The 19,720-nt window shown below is 37.1% G+C and overlaps 3 protein-coding genes across 4 annotated transcripts; all 3 read left to right on the top strand.

The window, feature by feature from the left end:
• Positions 1-395: 395 nt before the first annotated feature.
• On the top strand, positions 396-3,569 carry hoxb10a (homeobox B10a). Its single transcript, XM_057347166.1, is given in 4 exon segments — positions 396-900; positions 903-1,104; positions 1,106-1,197; positions 2,369-3,569. Coding segments are annotated over 4 exon segments (819 nt in total). The 5' UTR covers positions 396-458; the 3' UTR covers positions 2,452-3,569.
• Positions 3,570-6,968: 3,399 nt separating this feature from the next.
• On the top strand, positions 6,969-11,958 carry hoxb9a (homeobox B9a). Its single transcript, XM_057347167.1, has 2 exons — positions 6,969-7,614; positions 10,063-11,958. The coding sequence occupies exons 1-2, from the start codon at positions 7,101-7,103 to the stop codon at positions 10,296-10,298; spliced, it is 750 nt and encodes a 249-aa protein (XP_057203150.1). The 5' UTR covers positions 6,969-7,100; the 3' UTR covers positions 10,299-11,958.
• A 4,405-nt stretch (positions 11,959-16,363) lies between these two features.
• Positions 16,364-19,054, top strand: hoxb8a (homeobox B8a). Of its 2 annotated transcripts, none has more exons than XM_057345951.1 (2): positions 16,364-17,210; positions 17,971-19,054. In XM_057345951.1, the coding sequence occupies exons 1-2, from the start codon at positions 16,787-16,789 to the stop codon at positions 18,285-18,287; spliced, it is 741 nt and encodes a 246-aa protein (XP_057201934.1). In that variant the 5' UTR covers positions 16,364-16,786; the 3' UTR covers positions 18,288-19,054. The 2 variants fall into 2 exon arrangements, with proteins under 2 accessions (XP_057201934.1, XP_057201935.1); XM_057345952.1 differs by having other exon boundaries at positions 16,365-17,210; positions 17,974-19,054.
• The last annotated feature ends 666 nt before the right edge of the window (positions 19,055-19,720 follow it).

Below are 19,720 nucleotides of genomic sequence, written 5' to 3'. Positions count from 1 at the left end.
TCAATTAAATTAAATCTGGATATTTCCAGTCCTAACGGCAGTGCTCCAAGTATTAGCTATTTTCTCTATGTTTTTATTTCTGATGTCAGCGAAGAATAAACTCTGATTTCGAAAAGAATACAAATCAAGTTCTCTGTATACTGCATCAGACAAAGACTTATGTAGCCTATCATGTATAAATAAGGACTTGATTGTGGACGACATTTTCATTGTTATTAACTCTTATTATAAAATTTTAATTGTCCGCAATTCGATTATTTTGTGGAGCGTTAAATCATTAAAAGATGAAAAAGTATATAGTTATTTGGAGTAGAAATAGTCTGCAAGGGGAGGAGCTTGTCCATGAACCCCAAATTCTATTTAGTATGAGGCAGAAGGAAACGTTAGTGTGCGCTACAGGCTGAAAAGCAATTTGTAAAGGACTTGCTTCATGGCTCAAAATATGCTTCAACAGTTACATGCTCCGAGACATTCATTTTCTAAATGTTTTCGATGAACTCATTGATAGCCACGGTTCAAAGGAACCTCCAGGTGGGGCATACGGAAGCTCACGTTCTAACATGGACCGTCAAGTCCAAAATAGCTGGACGACCACATCAGATTCGGGCACGTTCAAGACGATAAACCAGATTCAGACAGACCCGGTCCAAGAAGCCATGGCTCTACCGCGTCATCAGTTTCTCGATGTATCACGCTTGAGTCCTGTTCAGATTCCGCAGGTCAGCACGTGTCCCTTTAGCGCTTCAGGTGGAAAGGAGAACACCATCTATTTTACGCTGGACGCGGCAGTGCAAGCCAGACAGACCTTTGATTTCTCCGCCTTCAACAGACTCTTGACGGATATGGGGTCTTTGAACGTAACAGGTCCCATTACAAACATTCATCCTCCAGAAGCGTCTTTTTACATAAACTCTTGACACCATATACCGACACGGACGGTAATCCGGACAGTTCGCCGCGTTCTTTCCTTTCTTACTCCCAACATTTGCACAGTCTGGCTTTCTCCGCGCCTTCCGAATATGACAGTAAGCCTGTGACTCGTTATTTAACGCTTCACGGAACAACACGACATGACAGCTGCATCGACAGGACCACACAGACCACCAGTCAGTCAGACAAACGAAGACGACACAGTGCCCAATATTCTCCAAGCAGACTTTGCGAGGGGAGATAAAACTCACAGAGAGAAGACGCAAGGTGGGTAAACAGGGTTAGAAGACATAACGTTGGATAAAGCAAACTACCCAAAGGCCAAGACGAGTTGTTTTCGTTCCGAAGGCCATTGAAGGGTGTAGCCACGAAGACACAAAGAGAGCCTTGGCTGAAAATGAATTTATTGCACGGAATTACCCTAGACAGACTAAATTGCACGTCTTTTCTCAGAACATCAAAACAGCGGAAGGCTCCATTGTCAACTGGAAGCCGAAGAGTGGGCCAGGTGTGCTATTGCTTTAGGGCCTGATTTTATTGCTGAAAAAACTAAAACTCGCGGACAGACAAATTCTGGGTGCAGAATTCTTAGCGCTTTTAGCATGGGCTAAAATGGCTTGGGTTAGACAGTAGTCCAAGTTTAGTGTCAGTGTGTAGTCCATACACAACAAGGATATCTGGAGATAGACAAGAGTACGCGATTGGTAATAGTCATTTAAATAACAATTTATTTGTATTTTCCTGAGACCTTGAGACTAATTCATGTATTTTTTCTGTTGAGGATTCTGGTAAACGTGGCAGAGGCCTTAAGCGTGTGCTAATGTGTTTTGGCTTAGTCATTTAGTGTCTTTGTGTGACACTTGTTTCTCATATTCTCTACTCAAATTTTACGAAATAAATGTTAGGTATACGCCATTGTTTTGTATTTGATCTAAATGCAATTTTTTAAAGTTTTTAACCTTCACTGTGTAGCATTTTGTTGCTAAACATTATATTTTTGAATGACATTAAACAATGTAAACGTTTTTCATTCGCTGGCTTTTATTTCAGTTCCACTTAAAAATTAATACAATTTTAGATTCTTCCACTAGCCAGTTTTCCACTAGCAATTTCAATTTGCGTCACTGTAGTTGTGATGTAAAAGCTAATTGCAATCGAGCATGCTTAAACAGTTGCTCTCATGCATCTTTTCCTTTGTGTTTTGCTTTTCTCCCCCTCTCACCAACCAACACAGACACACTGCATTGTCTAGTCGGCAATTGCATTATTTCCTGTCATAAAATGTCGGACACAGCCAGGTAATGGCCGCAAGCGTCAAGCTCAGTCATTGTTTGTTTACTATATGGAGGGCGAGTGTTACAACAATCTTTCTTTCTTTCTTTCTTTCTTTCTTTCTTTCTTTCTTTCTTTCTTTCTTTCTTTCTTTCTTTCTTTCAAGACACAACTTTAGAAAAGTGCGAGTGGCTGGCTGTCGACAAAAGCTGGGAGGAAGAAGCAAAAAATGAAATTCACAAAAAATGAATTTCTGTTCAACATGTACCTGCCTCACGAGCGCCGCCTGGAGATTAGCCGGAGCGTCAACCTCACCGACCGTCGAACTGTCAAAAGAATCCAGGACAAGGGACCCTGACACCAGTTTCAGTCTCTGATATGTTCTGCAAAACGATTAAAAGCTAACTGCTACTGCTAATGGATTAGACTTAATAACGACGCTCGTCTTTGTCCATTCAGTGTAAACTTATCATGTTCACACAGGTCCAGGAGTTCTTTATTTATTGACGTTTTGACCAATTCGTTCACCCTTTGACCGATTATTTTTAATACTTTTACAAATGTCGAAATGATTTTTCCATGTTATGAGTTTTATACAGTATTGGTCGTCATCACTCAGGGCATAATTTGTACGTAATGTGACCTGCTTTATAATAAGCCACTTTTACCTGTTTAAGTTGTATGCCCTCGAGGATAAAGAAATGTGTGTGCTTATTGTGTTTATATGTTTTTATGTCTATTCCAGACCGTAACTGAGATATAAATAATAAATATTGAACAAGACTTTGCTGCATGCAACTGAAAACATGTTTCTGGGTCAAAGTCACTCAAAATTATGGAGCAGGTCACATATTTGCGCACAATGGCGTAGGCGAAATGGCATAGATTTTCTTCTAAAGTATGCTGGAATGTACTTATCGGACTGTGATACTTTAATATTTGTTGTTTAACATGCAGTTTATTTTAAATATAATATTGCTCTACGTGACCATTATATTATTTTGGGTTATACTAAGCCTTTATTCTCAGCGGTTATACTGTCTGAATTTCAAACATGTCTATATTTGCAGTGATTGAATAGTATGCTAAGCATTTTCGTTGTAATTTTTTACGAGTTTTGTGTTGGACCATTAGGCCTACTTGGTCTTCTAATTTTCATAGAAGAAATGATGCATCTTTCTTACATATAGAAGAAAAAAAGGAACTCCGGAATATTTTTTTAACAGTTGCAAAGAAACAATTCCAAAGCTTTCCCACTGCTTGCATACTAATATGCTAATTATGGGACATACGACATGAAATAATTTTAAATTAGACATTTAATTTAGGGAAAATGGCAAGTTGTTAAAAAAGAACAACAGGGCGTGGTGAGGTTGTAATAATGTAATAATAAGAAATTATACGTCAATCAGAGAAAGAGGTAGCATGCTAAAGTGTGTCACAGTTGCATTTTAGAATATTAAAATGAAAAATTTAGAAATTCATTCATTTGCATTGATTTAAAATATTGAAGTGACACCTCAGAAATATTACGAGTTTGCATAACTCACTGATGAAAGTATTCTTGCCTATGTGGGATTAAGAAGGTACCCAACATGATATCATGTGAACCATGTTTGGAAAAAACAATCCACACTGTCTTTAAGTTTTTTGGATAGTAAGAAATAATCCAGAACATATGCTGATACTGCTTCACTTAATACAGTTCCCTCTTTTAAGTGAGGTAGGCGAGTCCTGCTTTGGTGAACCGCCATGTTGAGATCAGACATTCCCAACGCCATTGGCTAGGCAAGAACCTCTTCTTATAGCAGGGGCAATAGACGTTTTTATTACCGACAGTCTGGAGAGAACCGGAAATTACTTTATTTGAACTACTGTAGACAATGCCCAATACCTCTCTGTATTGTTTTTCCTGTTGTACGTGAAACGTTTCACTGGATATTTTAGCACTGGTGTCTTTTAACAGGATTCCCTCCGTTAAACGGTGCTCTCTGAAAGTAATACTGAAATATGAGTGTGCATCCGGTTCAGCACGTTTGGACGCTGGAGTACTGGCAGCTATTCAATGTCTTGCCTTTGAACACGGAGAAGGCAAAGCTGGTGTGATTTAGGTAGTTTCAAGTTGTTGGGCTGGACGTTTAATATCACAGGAACCTGAAACTGCCTGGATTGCTCCGGTAAAATGCATCATAGTCCGTTTCAGTTGGACTGAAGATATTGTAACGACGTCGTTCAAAGTAATGCTTTGATAGCCTATGCGTTCTGTTAAACCAACAATTTTTTTCAGTTTATTATTTTATTCGAGAACGCTTATGGTGTGTTTCGTTTTCTACAACCTGTGACACGGAGCTTTACGCGCAATATCTATGCGTTTTACATATTCAGTTCACCTATGTTTATGAAAACTTGTTCATAATATACTATATCTAGGCTAGGCTAATAATAGTATCCGACACCATTGTATAGCATTTTATGGCAATATCTAAATGAAAATATATTAGCCTGTTGCATAAATGTCCGTAAATCTTAGGGCCATGTTAATTAAATTGTGGTCACCTGTGACGTTTTTTAATTTAAATAAACAAAACATTCCTGTCGTTTATGCTAAACAGTGACCACACACATGGATAAAATAAAAATCAATAAACGAATTTCTGGCTTTGACACCATAATTAATTGAGGAAGTTGGGTGTGTGTGTATTTGTGTGTGTATGTTTGTGTGACTGCATGCCTGTTTTTTGTTTTGTTGACTCATTTCTGTTGACAGCCAGAGTTAATTCGTGTAAATTTACTTGTAATGCATATATAACTTTAGAATTTTTAGATTGGTTATAATTAAAAATTATAAAAAATAAAACTAATATGATTGTTTTATTTAAACATAAAAATGTCCCCTAGCTGTTTTGCATGGTTTGATAAGTTTGATAACTTCATAGTTCACGTGCAAAAACAGATAACAAAAAAAAATCTAATTAAAATCAACCAAACTGCATTTGGGTTGTTATGATTATGTCATAATAACTCAGAAAAGAACAGCTAAATAACACAATAAACATGACAACATAATAAAAACGGTTGAAAAAGGTTTTAATAAAAGTTACCTGTTATTGCAAATAAACTCTTCATATAATCTATTTAAAAATGTGTAGTCGTATAGTCAGTGTATGTGTGTGTGTGTGTGTGTGTGTGTATACAGTATATATATATATTTTTACTGTTGTATTAAAATAAGCACTGATTGTCTTATACTTTAATTAGTTTGTTAATATGTTCTATAGATATAGATATATTACAACCTAGCGTTCAGTACACATTTTTCAGAAACAACAATTTTACAGAAATCCAGATTCTTGCAGTCACATCGTGTGGCAATGGACCGCTGATAGGTTGACTTACATAGAGTTTAGATGCATTTTACAGTTGATCAAACAAGTTTGATCAAAAAGAAAAGTTTCCTGATATAATTATCATTTTTGTGGCTTTCCTGGGTTTATGCACTTAATACACAAAAGTCACATTATGTAACTGTAGCTGTCTACACCTTTTACTGTGTGCTTCATAAAATGAGCACTAAGCCAAATGCATTTGGCTGAAGTTACTGAGAAAAATAAAGGTAGAAAGAAAACTGTTACATGAGAAGGGCGTTTAATTTTCATGTGCAGAAACATTTTGGGTATTTGGGTACAACATATTTTTGTTGGTCTTTTTGCAGAGGCACAACGGCCTGACTCGGTTTCAATTTTTAGGGTTAAAATATTTCTTGGGCACGGCCAAGATGCTAGTCGTTTAAAACGGACAGTGAACGTCTCTGTAAAACATTTAATTCACTGTCTAATTCATAATTTCTTTCTATCAACACAGAGTGGACAAGACGTGTGTTTTAATAATTCAGCAGAATAATAAAAACAGGAAATTTAGTTTGTTTAGTCTGTATTTGTGTGTGTGTGTGTGTGTAAGTGCAAAGTGCGCGCTTGGGTGGAATGCAACAGTGGAGTCGTTCACGGTCCTCGCCACAGGCAGTATATCAGGCCTATAAAAATCAAAGGTGCCTGATGTAGTATTTTATTATAGTATTAAACGACCAAAAAGTTCAAGTAGTTTCTTCCATAAATACAAGGGGATTGTCGCATTGTGGTGTTTAATACCCTCGTTAAGAAAAAAATACTGTTAATTTTCCAATAAACCTGCTCATTATCTTAGCGTACACCAGAAGAGAAGAGGTTTGCTTCCCTGGAGGTTATGAAGTTTAGCATTATAAATAGTATAAACATTTTATATGCAACATAAGCTTATATAAACAACCAATAATATTAATGAAAAGTTGGAAAAATATGGTTAAGTGAATTACACAGCATTTGTTTTTGTGATGTCTTTTGCAATCTTGTTTAATATTTCAATAAATTGTCCACTTGAATTTTATAAAGCAAATATTATCAAGATTCCCTTAAGCACTGTTCCTGTCGAGCACAGAATAATGCATACATTTACAGAAAACAATGTTGTCTCACTTATTTGTAGCCCGTTGCCCAGCATATGCGTTTGAACACACAATGTCAAAACGTTTCATAATGTAAGCTGACATTCGTAGATAAATAGACGCGCTCCAATTTTGCATATTGCATAAACAAGAGAATTTATATAGGCTAGATGGGAAATATAAAGAACGCAAGTGTAGGAGAGCGTTGTACAGCCTCTTGGCGGATTGATTTACACCCCATTGACGCTTTATCAGGCTCGCGAAAAAAGTCTGACCAATCACTTCGCTCTGAGCGCACACCACAGCAGCCCAGCTCTACTTTGTTAGCGAGAGAGTGAAGAGGAGTACCGTAAACAGGGGGGTGAATTTCTATTGTACATGTTTTCCCTTCAATGAACAGTAAGTTATATAATGTCCGAGAATGTCCATTTCTGGAACTTTAAGCAACTACTATGTCGATTCTATCATAAGTCATGAAGGAGAAGATCCGAATGCGTCCCGCTTCTCCAGTGTACAGTACTCCAGCGCTAGACAACCGGGACCCGGAGACCATCCCGAGTTCCCCTCTTGTAGTTTTCAGCCCAAACCTCCGGTGTTCAGTTCTTCGTGGAGTCCATTCAGTTCCCACGCGTCCAATGGCTTACCAGCAGTCTACCATCCATACATATCGACGCAGCCTGTGCCTTCCACGGATACACGATACCTCCGCACATGGCTCGACTGTGCCCCGAGAGCAGAGCCGCTGCCTGGGCAAGGGCAGGTCAAAATGGAGCCGCTCCTTGGACATCTCGGAGAGCCACAGAAACTCGGTGGGCAACATGAATTTATCTTGGAATCCTCAACAGCACGGGAGATAAATTCTTCCCGCAGCGCTGGGTTTGAAGACAATAAGGACATTTGCGAAGGTACCGAGGACAAAGAGGGACCGGATCAAAGTAAGTTATAAACCTAGGAAGTGAACACTCTGTAAAGCTTTTAATGCTGTCATAAAACTAGAACAAAGCAGTGGAAAGCCACAGACACCTCACGGAGCCAAGTATGATCATGTAGCTTTCCGAAGTGTGTCTTAACATTAAGCTTTACTTTTGTAAGTCGTTTTTTGCCCTTACTATTTCATTTTGACCGTGATTTCGTATGCAGTCATATTCTTGCTGAGACCCGTTTTGTTTTGTTATGGAGTTACGCAGAGGTTTGTACACGTTTCCACAATAGGTTAATGCTTCAGCCTTACTCAATTAGCTTTTATTTCGTTGTTGAGAAACTTTTAAGTTTATTTTTCTCTCTCTCCCCCAATCACAGTCTGCTAGAGTCGGTTATTTGCGCGTCAGTGCACTTTAATGCACCAGCCAGTTTTAGGTCGGCAGTAAATTGCTTTTTTCAGTGTCTCTCTAAAGCTTCCACTTAGTTTTTTTGTTGTTGCAAAAATACTGAATATGAGCTGTCTTTGTTATGCATTGCATTTATGTTCTTTAAATCTATGGAGGAGAGAATAATTATTATTCTTGACTACGTGCTCGTATATAATGTCATTAATACTATTTACTAGCTTATGCTAGTACTGCATAGATATGTGTCTGGTTGCTCTTGTTGCCTGTTATTTTTTCAGCTCCTTTAGCTGCACTATAGCTAGAGAGTGGATGTGAGCTGGTGCATTGATAGCTCATAACCAACAGACACATACTATGGGCCTTGGATGATTCATTAAGTCCGATACTTTCCATTGGTGCAGCCAGGTGGTAAAGAGAAAAAACTGATCAATTATTTCCACAAATTCAAAAATACAGCTAAATGCTTAATCGATGCACCTCTTTTATTTTTTTTATAATTCATTGGAAATACCCATTGATTTTATTCGGTGCAATAGGTTCAAGAAATGCAAAATGAAGGAATTGTGCGCAATAGAAATCCCCAATGTGCTACCCCGAGAGGAATCGTTATCCCCAATCGTATGTGAGAATCGGTAGTTGTGCTTAAAATAAACTCTAAAGATAAATACAATTTTATCTATACATGCAATAAGTTTCCTAATGTTAAAGGTCCATTTGGAGATTAGGCCTGAAGAACCGTTATACATTAATTTCTTTATTTGGAGATTTTGATGTTTCTGTGGTACACGTCACTTTCTTCAAATCATACAACCTAACACTGGGTGTTTCATTGTTGGGTTTCAAGTCTTCAACCCATCTCGTAAATGACAATGTAAAGTTCTCTTTGTATATGTGTCCGTGAGGCCTACAGTTGACATGACACGGTCATTGATCATTTTAGACAGGTGTATGTATTTCACTCCATTATAAAAATAGAATTACGTAATACAATTTTAGGATGCATAGATAGTTACTGTACAGCTGAAGGGCATATCTTGGAGCATAAAGCGATTGGATTTCCACTTATGTGATGAGAAATCGTCGCATCACGAAATTGTGTCTGGTTGATTATGATCTAAAGTAACTAAATCAATGTCAAATGTTTTTTACGTAACTCGGTCTTTATGTACAAAATATTTGACATTGATTTAGTGCTTCAAGTGAATATTACAATTTTGACACGGGACAAACCCTCAATCAACGTTATTAAGCCAAAGCAGTTATGGGGGTATTTACGGAGTTGTACTGTGAGATTCAACTTGTTAGTGTGCATAGTCCCAAATGCATCACAATGGAAATCTTTTGACTCCCATCTGCATTCCCGACCGAACCGCTGAGGTAGAAGACGCCTCGTTAGAAATGCTCTGCCTCTATAATTTACCCCACAGATTTCCCTAAAAAAAGAAGATAATCTTATGTCACATGTGTCAACACATATTACAGTCTGCATATTACAGAGTATTACAGTGCTTTGCACACAGTTAAAATCTGTTTCTTCACAATTCAATTTTAATTAGAAAATGTAAGCATTTCATTTTAAACCTATCAATTCATTGCCCAAAAGCTCTGTGAACGATAGATAATTTCAAAGATGATCTCTTGTTCATTGCGCAGTCCATGGATTCCAGTTGTTGTTCTTGAATTCGTTGGCCTCCATCAGGTCTACAGCAGCGCTTTAGGTCGCCTCCCAAGTCTGCTGCAGAATTAAGTCAATACTACCCCTATGTTGAAAACGTAGGACTAGCAGTAGAATTAGACAAATATTTATACTGTAAGTCACTACGCACTGAAAGGTCGTGGTACCGTGGAAGCGCATATTATCAGTGTTTTGAGGTTGTATTTGTATTGTTTTCCCTGTATGTTCAGATATTACACTCGTTTAGATATGAATGAGCCCCTTTGATATTTTTATGGCCTTCGTAAATGTTCGAACTGAAAGTTCATTGTAGCATGTGTTTCATGTAAAAATCTGGAATCCTGTAACTAATATTTTGATCTGTATTGCTTGTTTTGCAGATGATCCCTCAGCCAATTGGTTGCACGCTCGATCATCCCGGAAAAAGCGATGTCCATACACGAAATATCAGACCTTGGAGCTTGAGAAGGAATTTCTGTTCAATATGTACCTCACTCGCGACCGGAGGCACGAGGTAGCTCGTCAGCTGAACTTGACAGAGCGACAAGTAAAAATCTGGTTCCAGAACCGGAGGATGAAAATGAAGAAAATGAACAAGGACCAGGCCAAAGAATGATAACGCAGACTTGTGCCTGGCTTCCAAACCTTTTACAAGAGTCTTCTGAATCTGGAAGCTGATGCAAGCACACATACTTTCCGTATGAATGAACAGTATTAAGCAAAGAATATAAAGGAGAGGTGAATGACGCAGAGGAAAGGGAAACGTCTTAACACTCCCTTGAATGCTACTTTTATTACGTTCATGTCTTGGGTGAAAGAAACGGACACTACATCAGGAAACACACAGGTGTAAAAACATATCTGGTTTACGAAGTGTTTAAAATAATCTGCTTTATAAGGTTGTTTCTTCGAGTTTTGCATTTCCGTCATTCCTTTTGTGATGTATTTAACATTAAATTTAAAGTTAGCCTCCTCCATTGTACAAGTCAAATTAAGATTTATTATTATTATTATTACTGCTACGAAAGTAAATGAAACAACCCGTTTCGTTTCCTAGAGTCTGTTTTTCCTCAAACGAAGTTTGCTTATTTTTAGGTTTTCAAAAATGTAATGTATTAAATATATTAATGGTATGTACTTGTGTTAAAAAATAGGGTTGTTGTAAATTTATTGTAAAATTATGTTACATCTCTCACATAAAGCATCTTATAAAATGTAATGATGATAATAATAATAATAATAATAGGCTCATCGAAATCTGCTCTCTTTATTTTAACTTTAGCCTGGAGTTTTGTATTATTTTAACTTTAGCCTGGAGTTTTGTATCGTTTGCTTAAAATCAGGCAGATTAATTAAACGCGAACAGTGATTCATTTCCTTATCTTTTCCGCTTTCGTGACAAATATCTAAAATCATCCTTGAATAATTCTAAAAATAGAGGTTTTTAATTTTCAAGGAATTACACACAATGGAAAGAAACACCATGTTTTCGAATACATCTTCTGAGTTGTAATTGTAGTGTGCCCGTAACCATGCAATTTACATGTGCTCAAATGTATAACAACCTTTAATACAAATTCGGTCGCCGTTATGCTTTCTCGTTTACATACATTTGCGCATGCCTTCATTAGTGTAGTTTATATGTGCTAGTAAAAGCTAGTATTAATTCAAAGCTGTTTTATGTGCTGTCCTAGGATTGTATTTTTAATTTATTGTAAAAACATTAATAGCTTGTTTCTTTTGAATGAAATGTGATTTTATTGTTGTAAAAATAATTTCAGAAAGTCTTTATACTTGAATGGGCAGATAGATGTAATTCTTCTAATTTTATTTTGTTTACAGCTTTCATGTATTTGACCAGCATCCGTTATGTCCGTTGTTTGTATTGTCAGTGTGTTTTCTGTATTTGCCCTTTTCTCCATGTTACGTTGTTGAGATTTATTTTTTAGGTGAAAAAACAATGTTGTGGTATAATTTTACTCTACAATCAAGCGCGTCTTCAAATAACAGTTTTAATATTTAGTGGCCACTAACCCAACTCTCTCCCACCTTTTTTGACACATGCCCGCATTCTTGTGCACCAACACAAGAACATTTCATTTAAGACAAAAAACAATGCTAGATTTTAAAGCAGAGACCCACTCTAACTTCAGTACTACATCTATTTCGTCCATGTACACGTTTATGTTCTCCGTTTCATTTGGTGTTACTGTTTTGTTGTGTTGTTAATCTGTGCTATTGCACGGCTGATGCTGGACTCATATTAAAAGTTTACATAGACCACATGCTGATGTCTCGTCATTTTTATGTGCAGAAATCAAATTACCATCTAAATCTAAATAAAACTGTTAGTCTTTTAAAAAAAATATTTTACTGCAACAAAAGCAAAATCTAGAATCTAAATGAAATATGGTTTTAGGCAATATGATGAATGCACCTTGCTCGTCACAAGTGTTATTTAAAAATGTAGCATGTGTGTTTTGTTTTGTCATGTCAGTCTGTCTTTAGGTTCGGTGGTTTGTACCATTGACAAAAATAATATAAAAATGGCATCTTCGTCAATAGTTATGTTCTTGTTCTTTACGGCCCAACATTTATTTTGCATTCTCAACCCCTTTGTGTGCTGGAGCTTCATGTATATTACGTGTTATAATAAGAGGCACATGTTGTAAGTATGCCATAGAGCGCTAAAGCATTCTTATTGAACTGGAGAGAAGGAACGTGCAGATCATCTGTGAACAAAACAATTATTGCGAATAACCATGGCTTATCTTTGCTTTGGCTCTCTGCTTTACGCTTTATTTTACTTCCCTTTTATTAATCCTTGTACGTTTTGTTTTACTGTTTCTTCCAAATGCACTGTTTGTTTAAAAAAACAAAGAAGGGTTTCCGGCAAACGCGATGTATAATAATTGAAGCAAACTAATAGAGATAAGGGTTGATGTTAGCTTTCGAGCTAATAACTAAAAGGCTTAAACGATGGTAAATGCAGTCATGTGTTTCATTAGACTCCACGCAGTTCACATAAGCATATTATGCAGTAGCTTTGAGCTTGAAATTAAAATGACATTTTTTTACATTTAGACTGATAAACAGATTTTTAAGGGAAGATTTGGGCACCCCATATCAATCCTTATGTTTACTTGTCAGTGCTGCTAAATAAAGATGAAAATGTTTTTCATACAACAGCCTGTTCAATTAAATATTTTTGAAGACATTGCCAGGTGTCCTGGCTTACAGATGTTTTCAAGAATGACTGTCACTTATTGAGTATTTGTACTGATAATTCCAAAAGCTAAGAGAAATTTCCAGTCCAGCCATTTCACCCATCAACGCCCTTTATTTTGGTGTTTTGAAAGGAAACAAACTGCAGAAAGAATGTACGCTTGCCCGGAAATGGGAAGTCAACTGTCATAAAGAAAGAGAAAGAAATCCAATGTGGTGTCCCGCAATAAAATAATATGAGTGCAATAAAACTTTATAGTGTATAAATTTCTGAAGGTTAAGAACTAAATGGCTGGAACGCAAACACCACGCGAAAAAAGGAGAAACATTTTAATTCATAAGAACGGTAAGACAGTAATTTGCCTAGGATACGCGCTGTTCGCATAGGGAAAAGGATATTAGCCTGTTTTCGCTCCTTTTCTCACATTTGTCGTTTTATTGTGCACGACGTTTGTTCTTTATCCGTCCAGATTCCTTACAGAGTAGGGGGTCGAGAATGGTGAGATCTGGACTTCCACATAAGAGCCCTGAACCCGATTCTCTCTACGCCCGCACCCTTTGTTCTATTTCCGAATGCACAACAGCCCTTATAGCGGCCATAAAACGGCACAAAAAGGATTTCTGGCGAGACGTCTGGGATGACCAACCTTAATTTGTTTACAACCTTTGGGACCAGCTCGACTTCGCCATTCTGTGGCCACACATCCGATTGTGTCTTGGTGAGATGAGATTCAAAGGCTGGTTGCTATAGAACAACATTTCAATCACCCAACATATTCGTTCTCTCTATTAGGTTATCTCTAGCACATTTCCCCAAACAATGCATTTTTTAATAAACACTGGAAATGCAGAACTGTTGTTGCTGAATTTTCGTTAAATTACCAATATCTATAAAACAAACCGCACAGGTTTGTTGCTAAAGTGACCTATAATGTAACCAGACCTAAAAAAAAAAAAAATTATTCTGAAAAATAATTCTCGAAAGAAAGCCTTTTATGACACACACACGCACACACGCACACATACACACACGCACACACACATACACACATATATATAAATATATATATATATATATATATATATACAGATTGTGGTAAAAAACAGCCGTATTAGTATTTATAAAAAGAATACGGGAACACGCTAAATGCTGCAGTAACAATTTAGACGCGATATTACATTTGAACATCATTCTTAATATTTGATCTTGTTCATAAAATGGAAATCAAATAGTAATAAAATATATAAATAAACATATAAATCTTTGCTACGTTATTGTCATAATGTGTTATTCTACGTCAATGCCAACATGTAGGTTACTTTTCTAAACAATTTGGAAAATCCACACAGACAAGGATCGGTTTAAATGGATTCCTTATTATAGAGAATTAAAATAAGTACTTTACATTATTGGATTTGCACTTACTGAGCTGTTAATTCCCTCATTCTGTTTTTATGTCGGTTGTTTATAGAACCATTAGCTTTTGAACTTTCGCTCATCACAGCTGAATTTGCTGTAGGCCTAACACACAACTGCCGCTTGATGGCAATGTTGCTCCACCAAAACGAGAGTCATCGGTCACTTTTCCCCCTCAAGCCGGAAATCACTGAAGCCAAAACATGTGCTGTGTTACACTTGACTAAAAGAAGGCTCACACGATTTACGTTTGACACGGTGAAACTTTTGAGAGGGATGAAGAAGATTAACTTCAAAAGATTATTTAATATATTTGACAGAGGACCCCAGTAGTCTGTGAGCAAAGTACATTGAATTTTCTAAGGAAATTACCCTACATTTTTGGACACTCCTTGTTTTAATTAAAATTACTCGTTCTTTTCTTTAATACTTTTTTCTAACATTTCATTTGTCTTATTGGGAATTCAAGGAGCCACGTGGAAAGTGCAGTGACTCATTTTTAGGATTACGGTCTCCAACTCGTTTAACAAAACCCCAAATTTGTTATAGGCAAATTTGTTATCTACTTTTATGACTAAATTGTTTAGACTTTTAAATAAAATATTAAATTAGCACACATAACTTTGGTAAGAAAATTGTGTTTTATTGAGAAAAACAAAAAAGCAACGACAAGGACTTTTACACTGAAATTATATACAATTTTTAAATAACTTCTGACAGACAAATTAAACAAACATTTTCAGATTTATTATATCAGTGATTATTATTCAGTGATGATCCTATATTCATTGTAGGCTAGTCAATAAAGTGTCAAAAATTCTTCACATATCTTGTTTATTATGCTAAACATTCAGTTTTATTGGATTAAACATCAGAACTCATATGTAAAATGAAGAAAATTCAGCATATTTTGAACCCGTTGTTAAAATAAAAGATTGCCTAGGGTTAGTATTTTGTCGCCTATGTTAAGTATTGCACATTAAACAACATAAACATTCACAAAACAATGCGCGTTTTGGAATACAAATATTATTCTTAATATAATTAAAGTAAAGATTCAATATGATTCGTGACATTAGGACCGAAGTGCTGATTTTGGGCAAGATTTTGTTTCAAAATCTTTGCAGAAATATATTTACTTTTTACTTTTTGATTTTTGCATTTCATACTGGAGTAACAAACATTATTTCATTCAATTGTTTTTCTTGTGACATTAGTTTACCATTATCTATCGGTTTTTCTACGAAAATGTAAACCAGAGTTTTTTGTCCTAAATATAATGGCAAACCGTTTAAAATACAAAACTAAATGACAATTAAAGGACTTCTTATTTCTGCAAGGATAAAATCCGGAGTGAAGCATTTACAGCCCTGGTAGTGGAACCTCATAAAAATCTAACAGCTTTTTCTGATGCACTACGTCAACAACAAACAGTAAGGGCGTTTATTGCATTTTATAGTTTGTTAAACCATTTACAACCACATTTACCCTATGCCCGACTCCTATCTCTGTGGAATATCTTTAAGTAATATTTTTAAAGTAAAAATTTAAAACTGGAAAGATGACTGCATTTCAAATTTCGATTCGTGCGTTAGTCGACTCAAATCATGCTGTGACGAGTTTTAACGTGGAGGAAAAAGTGTTGTGTGATATGTTTTACCAGAAACATCTTTATAAAAGAACATAGCCTATTTTTTTCATGCTTTTTAAAGTTGTCCGTCTGGACACTGACATAGAATAAAACAATTATTAGTCTTGTTAGAGAACTAAATAAACCAATCCGTTACTTAGGATTCCTGTGATCAACATGCAAAAAATCTTTCGGATAAAGGGTTGTAGTTGATAAGTTGAGTGGGGGATGGGCAGGGGCTATGCACTTGATCTGATGCAAAGCGGCAGATTTCTCATTAACTTACTGGCTTGAACATATTAATGTGCATATTCTCCCCTCCTTTCTCCTTTGACTAACCCCCTCCCGCTTCCTCGCTCCCCCGCTCTATCTCTCCCGCTCTCTGTTCGCTCGCTTTCTCTTTTTCCCTCTTTTTCATTCTCTTACTCCCTCCATATCAGAATAGCACAGAGCGGTGTCCGTGATGGGATGCAAGAAGCCAATGAGATGAGGATCCGATAGTAGACGCAAATTGTTGTGAAAACACTGCAAAATATGAAACTACTTATTTGCCGAGGAGTAAGTCACAGAATGCAACTTGGGAATTGGCACCCTTCACCGGAATTGTGATGCTGGATCTCTACAGTGGGAACATGTCTATGGAAGCTAAATAACTTTGCTTTAGAGAAGTTGTTTTAACAAAGGTACACCAACGCAAGGCATTCCGTTATTGGAAATCATCGCTTGTTGTACTGTAACTGTGAAACGGACCACTTTCTGTAACTACTGAGCTGAAAGAAGCACATTCAAAAGCAAACCCCTGAACAAAATCAGCATCGACAAACGTCAAAAGATGAGCTCATATTTCGTCAACTCTCTCTTCACTAAATATAAAAGCGGAGACACGCTACGGCCGAACTATTACGAGTGCGGTTTTGCGCAGGACCTGGGGACAAGACCCACCGTCGTGTACGGTCCAGGCACCGGGGCCACTTTCCAGCATGCTCCTCAGATTCAGGAGTTTTACCACCACGGCGCGTCGACGCTCTCCGCAGCCCCTTACCAGCAGAGTCCCTGCGCCGTAACTTGTCACGGCGAGCCGGGTAACTTCTACGGTTATGATGCTCTCCAAAGGCAAGCTCTTTTTGGTGCTCAAGACGCCGACTTGGTGCAGTATAGCGACTGTAAGCTCGCCACGGGGGGCATCGGCGACGAGACGGACAACACGGAACAGAGTCCGTCGCCCACACAGCTGTTTCCTTGGATGCGACCTCAAGGTGAGCCTCGGTAAAGATAAGCCTGCCAACTCGCGTTGTGTGTTAGTGAGAGTGACATTAAGTTGAGTTAGTCCCACTAAAATTCTCGTTGCAATTTAATTTTAGAGCTGAGTTTCCTGTGTGCACAAGGGGGGCGGGGGGGGGGCAATAGCGGTTTATTGTTTTATGGTGTTCAAAACTTGTGAATCACTTTATAGTTTAATGACCCTGCCATAGAAAAAGAGGGTAGTGGGAAGAGAGGAAGACAAGAGAAAAGCCCAAATTCCCTTCTTTCTGTTTACATGTGTGAGATTTTGTCCCACGGCGGATCTCTCAGTTCTCACCCAGGTCAAAGTTTTACTGCAGCCTTTAACGACTTACAGTGAGCCTTGGCCGTTTCAAAATGCTTATGTCATTTATGACTTTGACTAATTCTTTGAACATGTGAAATCTTATAGACTGCTTTTGATGACTTTATTGTGTTTAGCATTAGGAAATAATGTCTTAATGCTAATCTATTTATATTTTCATTGACGGAGCCTTTATATTGATCGCATATTATTTAACGTGAAGTCTCCATGGTACACTAAAAGCATATCCAGAAATTATATATTGTGTTAAACACATTTGTGCTCGTTATATGTTTGTATTTCGTATAAGCCTTTAACGCCTGTAAGTTGCTTTTAAATGTACTGATTCCTAGGCAAAAACTTAATTCTAAAACGTTGGTTTGGGGTACATTTAAGATCTGTCTAACTTAAGTGAACTTTTTTATTGCCAGTAGCTGCCGGACGGAGGCGAGGTCGCCAGACATACAGCCGCTATCAGACGCTGGAACTCGAGAAAGAGTTTCTCTTCAATCCCTACCTGACACGCAAGCGACGGATTGAAGTATCACACGCTTTGGGACTGACCGAACGACAAGTCAAGATCTGGTTTCAAAACCGCCGCATGAAATGGAAAAAAGAAAACAACAAAGACAAATTTCCAAGCAGCAAGTCTGAACAGGAGCAGATCGAAAACGAAAAACGGGAGAATGAACAGGCGTCCGGGGCACAGTCAGCCGAAGAAGACTGCGACAAGGCAAAACAAATGTAGAACGGATGTGTGAGCGTTGTGTGTGAGCGCGCGCGTGTGTGTTGAGGGAGCAATCAAAAGAATAAATAGGGAAACAAAGCAGACAATGATGAAAAGAATAAGAGTGTTTGCATGGGAGGTTTGTCTCTCAGAGACAACTTGAGTCGTTACATCTTGGTAACACGATGAAGGAACATAAAAATGACTGGGAATAGAAAAATGACTGTAAACCTAAAATGCTGATGACAGAACTTCAGGACGACGAAGGACCCGAATTTCTACTTTCTACCTGATGTTCAGAGAGTGTGATAGTATTAAAACTAATCTCCTTTCTTTGTGGAATAATTATCGTGAAACTCATGTTTCTATTGTTAGGATATTGTCATTAACAATTACCTTGGCAGCTGTATAGTTTTTAAGTTAAATGGTGCACTTTTAACTGTTCTCACTTATATGTTATGATGTTTATGTAGTGATGACTTCCAACAACATGAAACTGCCTATTTATGCCGTAGAATCTCTTTTTACACGTATTTGGTTCTTCTCAAATCGATGGTATTTTGTTGTCTTCCTTTCCTGGGGTAAGCATGCGCACAGTGGATTATAAAAATGAATAAAACATAATAAAAATAATTTAAAAATGTCATGTGACCCATTGTTTACTAAAATGTTTTTTGTTTGTTCACAATTACTGGTGAAGTAGCATACTTCATGGCGACGACTATATGGTTTGTTGACTTTCGTAAATGTGTGAAATGTCTAAAACTGGAAGAAGCGGAAGAAAATGGACACAATAAAGTTTACACGGGAGAATCCGTGACATCATGTGTCCTCTACCTCATTTCCTTTTAATATGCGGATCAGAGTGATCCGGTTTCACAAGGATGGCATCGGCCAGACAGCGGTCGTGTTTGTTTAAAATTCTAAAAATCTATGGGCTTAATAGAATGACAAAGAATAAATTTACAGTATAATTTACCAAGTAGACCTTTGTTTCACATTGTGGTCACGTTCTTGATTTATAGTTGCATTTATGAGTAACGTGAACTAGGAGAGAGGCATTTGAAGCCACAATTGAAAACCACTATTTTGTCAGTACGGCACTAAAGAGAAACAGATATTTTATGTTATCGGGGTACTATGACATTTTCTATAACACGAAACTTTGTCGTGGCTAAACGTATTATTGAAGGTCATACGAAGAGTTTTGTTCCAAAATGAGATAACTCTATATTAGATTAACTCTAAATTATATTATCATGTTTTATTCTGTTATTATGTCTTAAATCAAAACAAACAAACTACAGTTTGATTTAAATTTTTTGGAATGCACAATAAAAAAACATGATTTTGAATTTTTTTAAAAACGGAGTTATCTCATTTTGGAATCAAACTCTTCATATTATTGTTGACAATTTTGAACAGCGGGGTGAGGGTGGCGCGTGTCCCTTAAT

Source organism: Triplophysa rosa, linkage group LG11, assembly GCF_024868665.1.
Source record: "Triplophysa rosa linkage group LG11, Trosa_1v2, whole genome shotgun sequence".
NCBI lineage: Eukaryota > Metazoa > Chordata > Actinopteri > Cypriniformes > Nemacheilidae > Triplophysa > Triplophysa rosa.
This window is presented reverse-complemented; position numbering and strand designations above follow the sequence as displayed.

What these genes read in the sequence shown, in the direction of transcription:
- hoxb9a (XM_057347167.1), top strand. Translation starts at nt 7,101, where the DNA reads ATGTCCATTTCTGGAACTTTAAGCAACTACTATGTCGATTCTATCATA. An exon ending in CAAAGAGGGACCGGATCAAA is followed by an intron (nt 7,615 to 10,062) that starts GTAAGTTATAAA and finishes CTTGTTTTGCAG; the next exon opens with ATGATCCCTCAGCCAATTGG.
- hoxb8a (XM_057345951.1), top strand. Translation starts at nt 16,787, where the DNA reads ATGAGCTCATATTTCGTCAACTCTCTCTTCACTAAATATAAAAGCGGA. An exon ending in TCCTTGGATGCGACCTCAAG is followed by an intron (nt 17,211 to 17,970) that starts GTGAGCCTCGGT and finishes TTTTATTGCCAG; the next exon opens with TAGCTGCCGGACGGAGGCGA.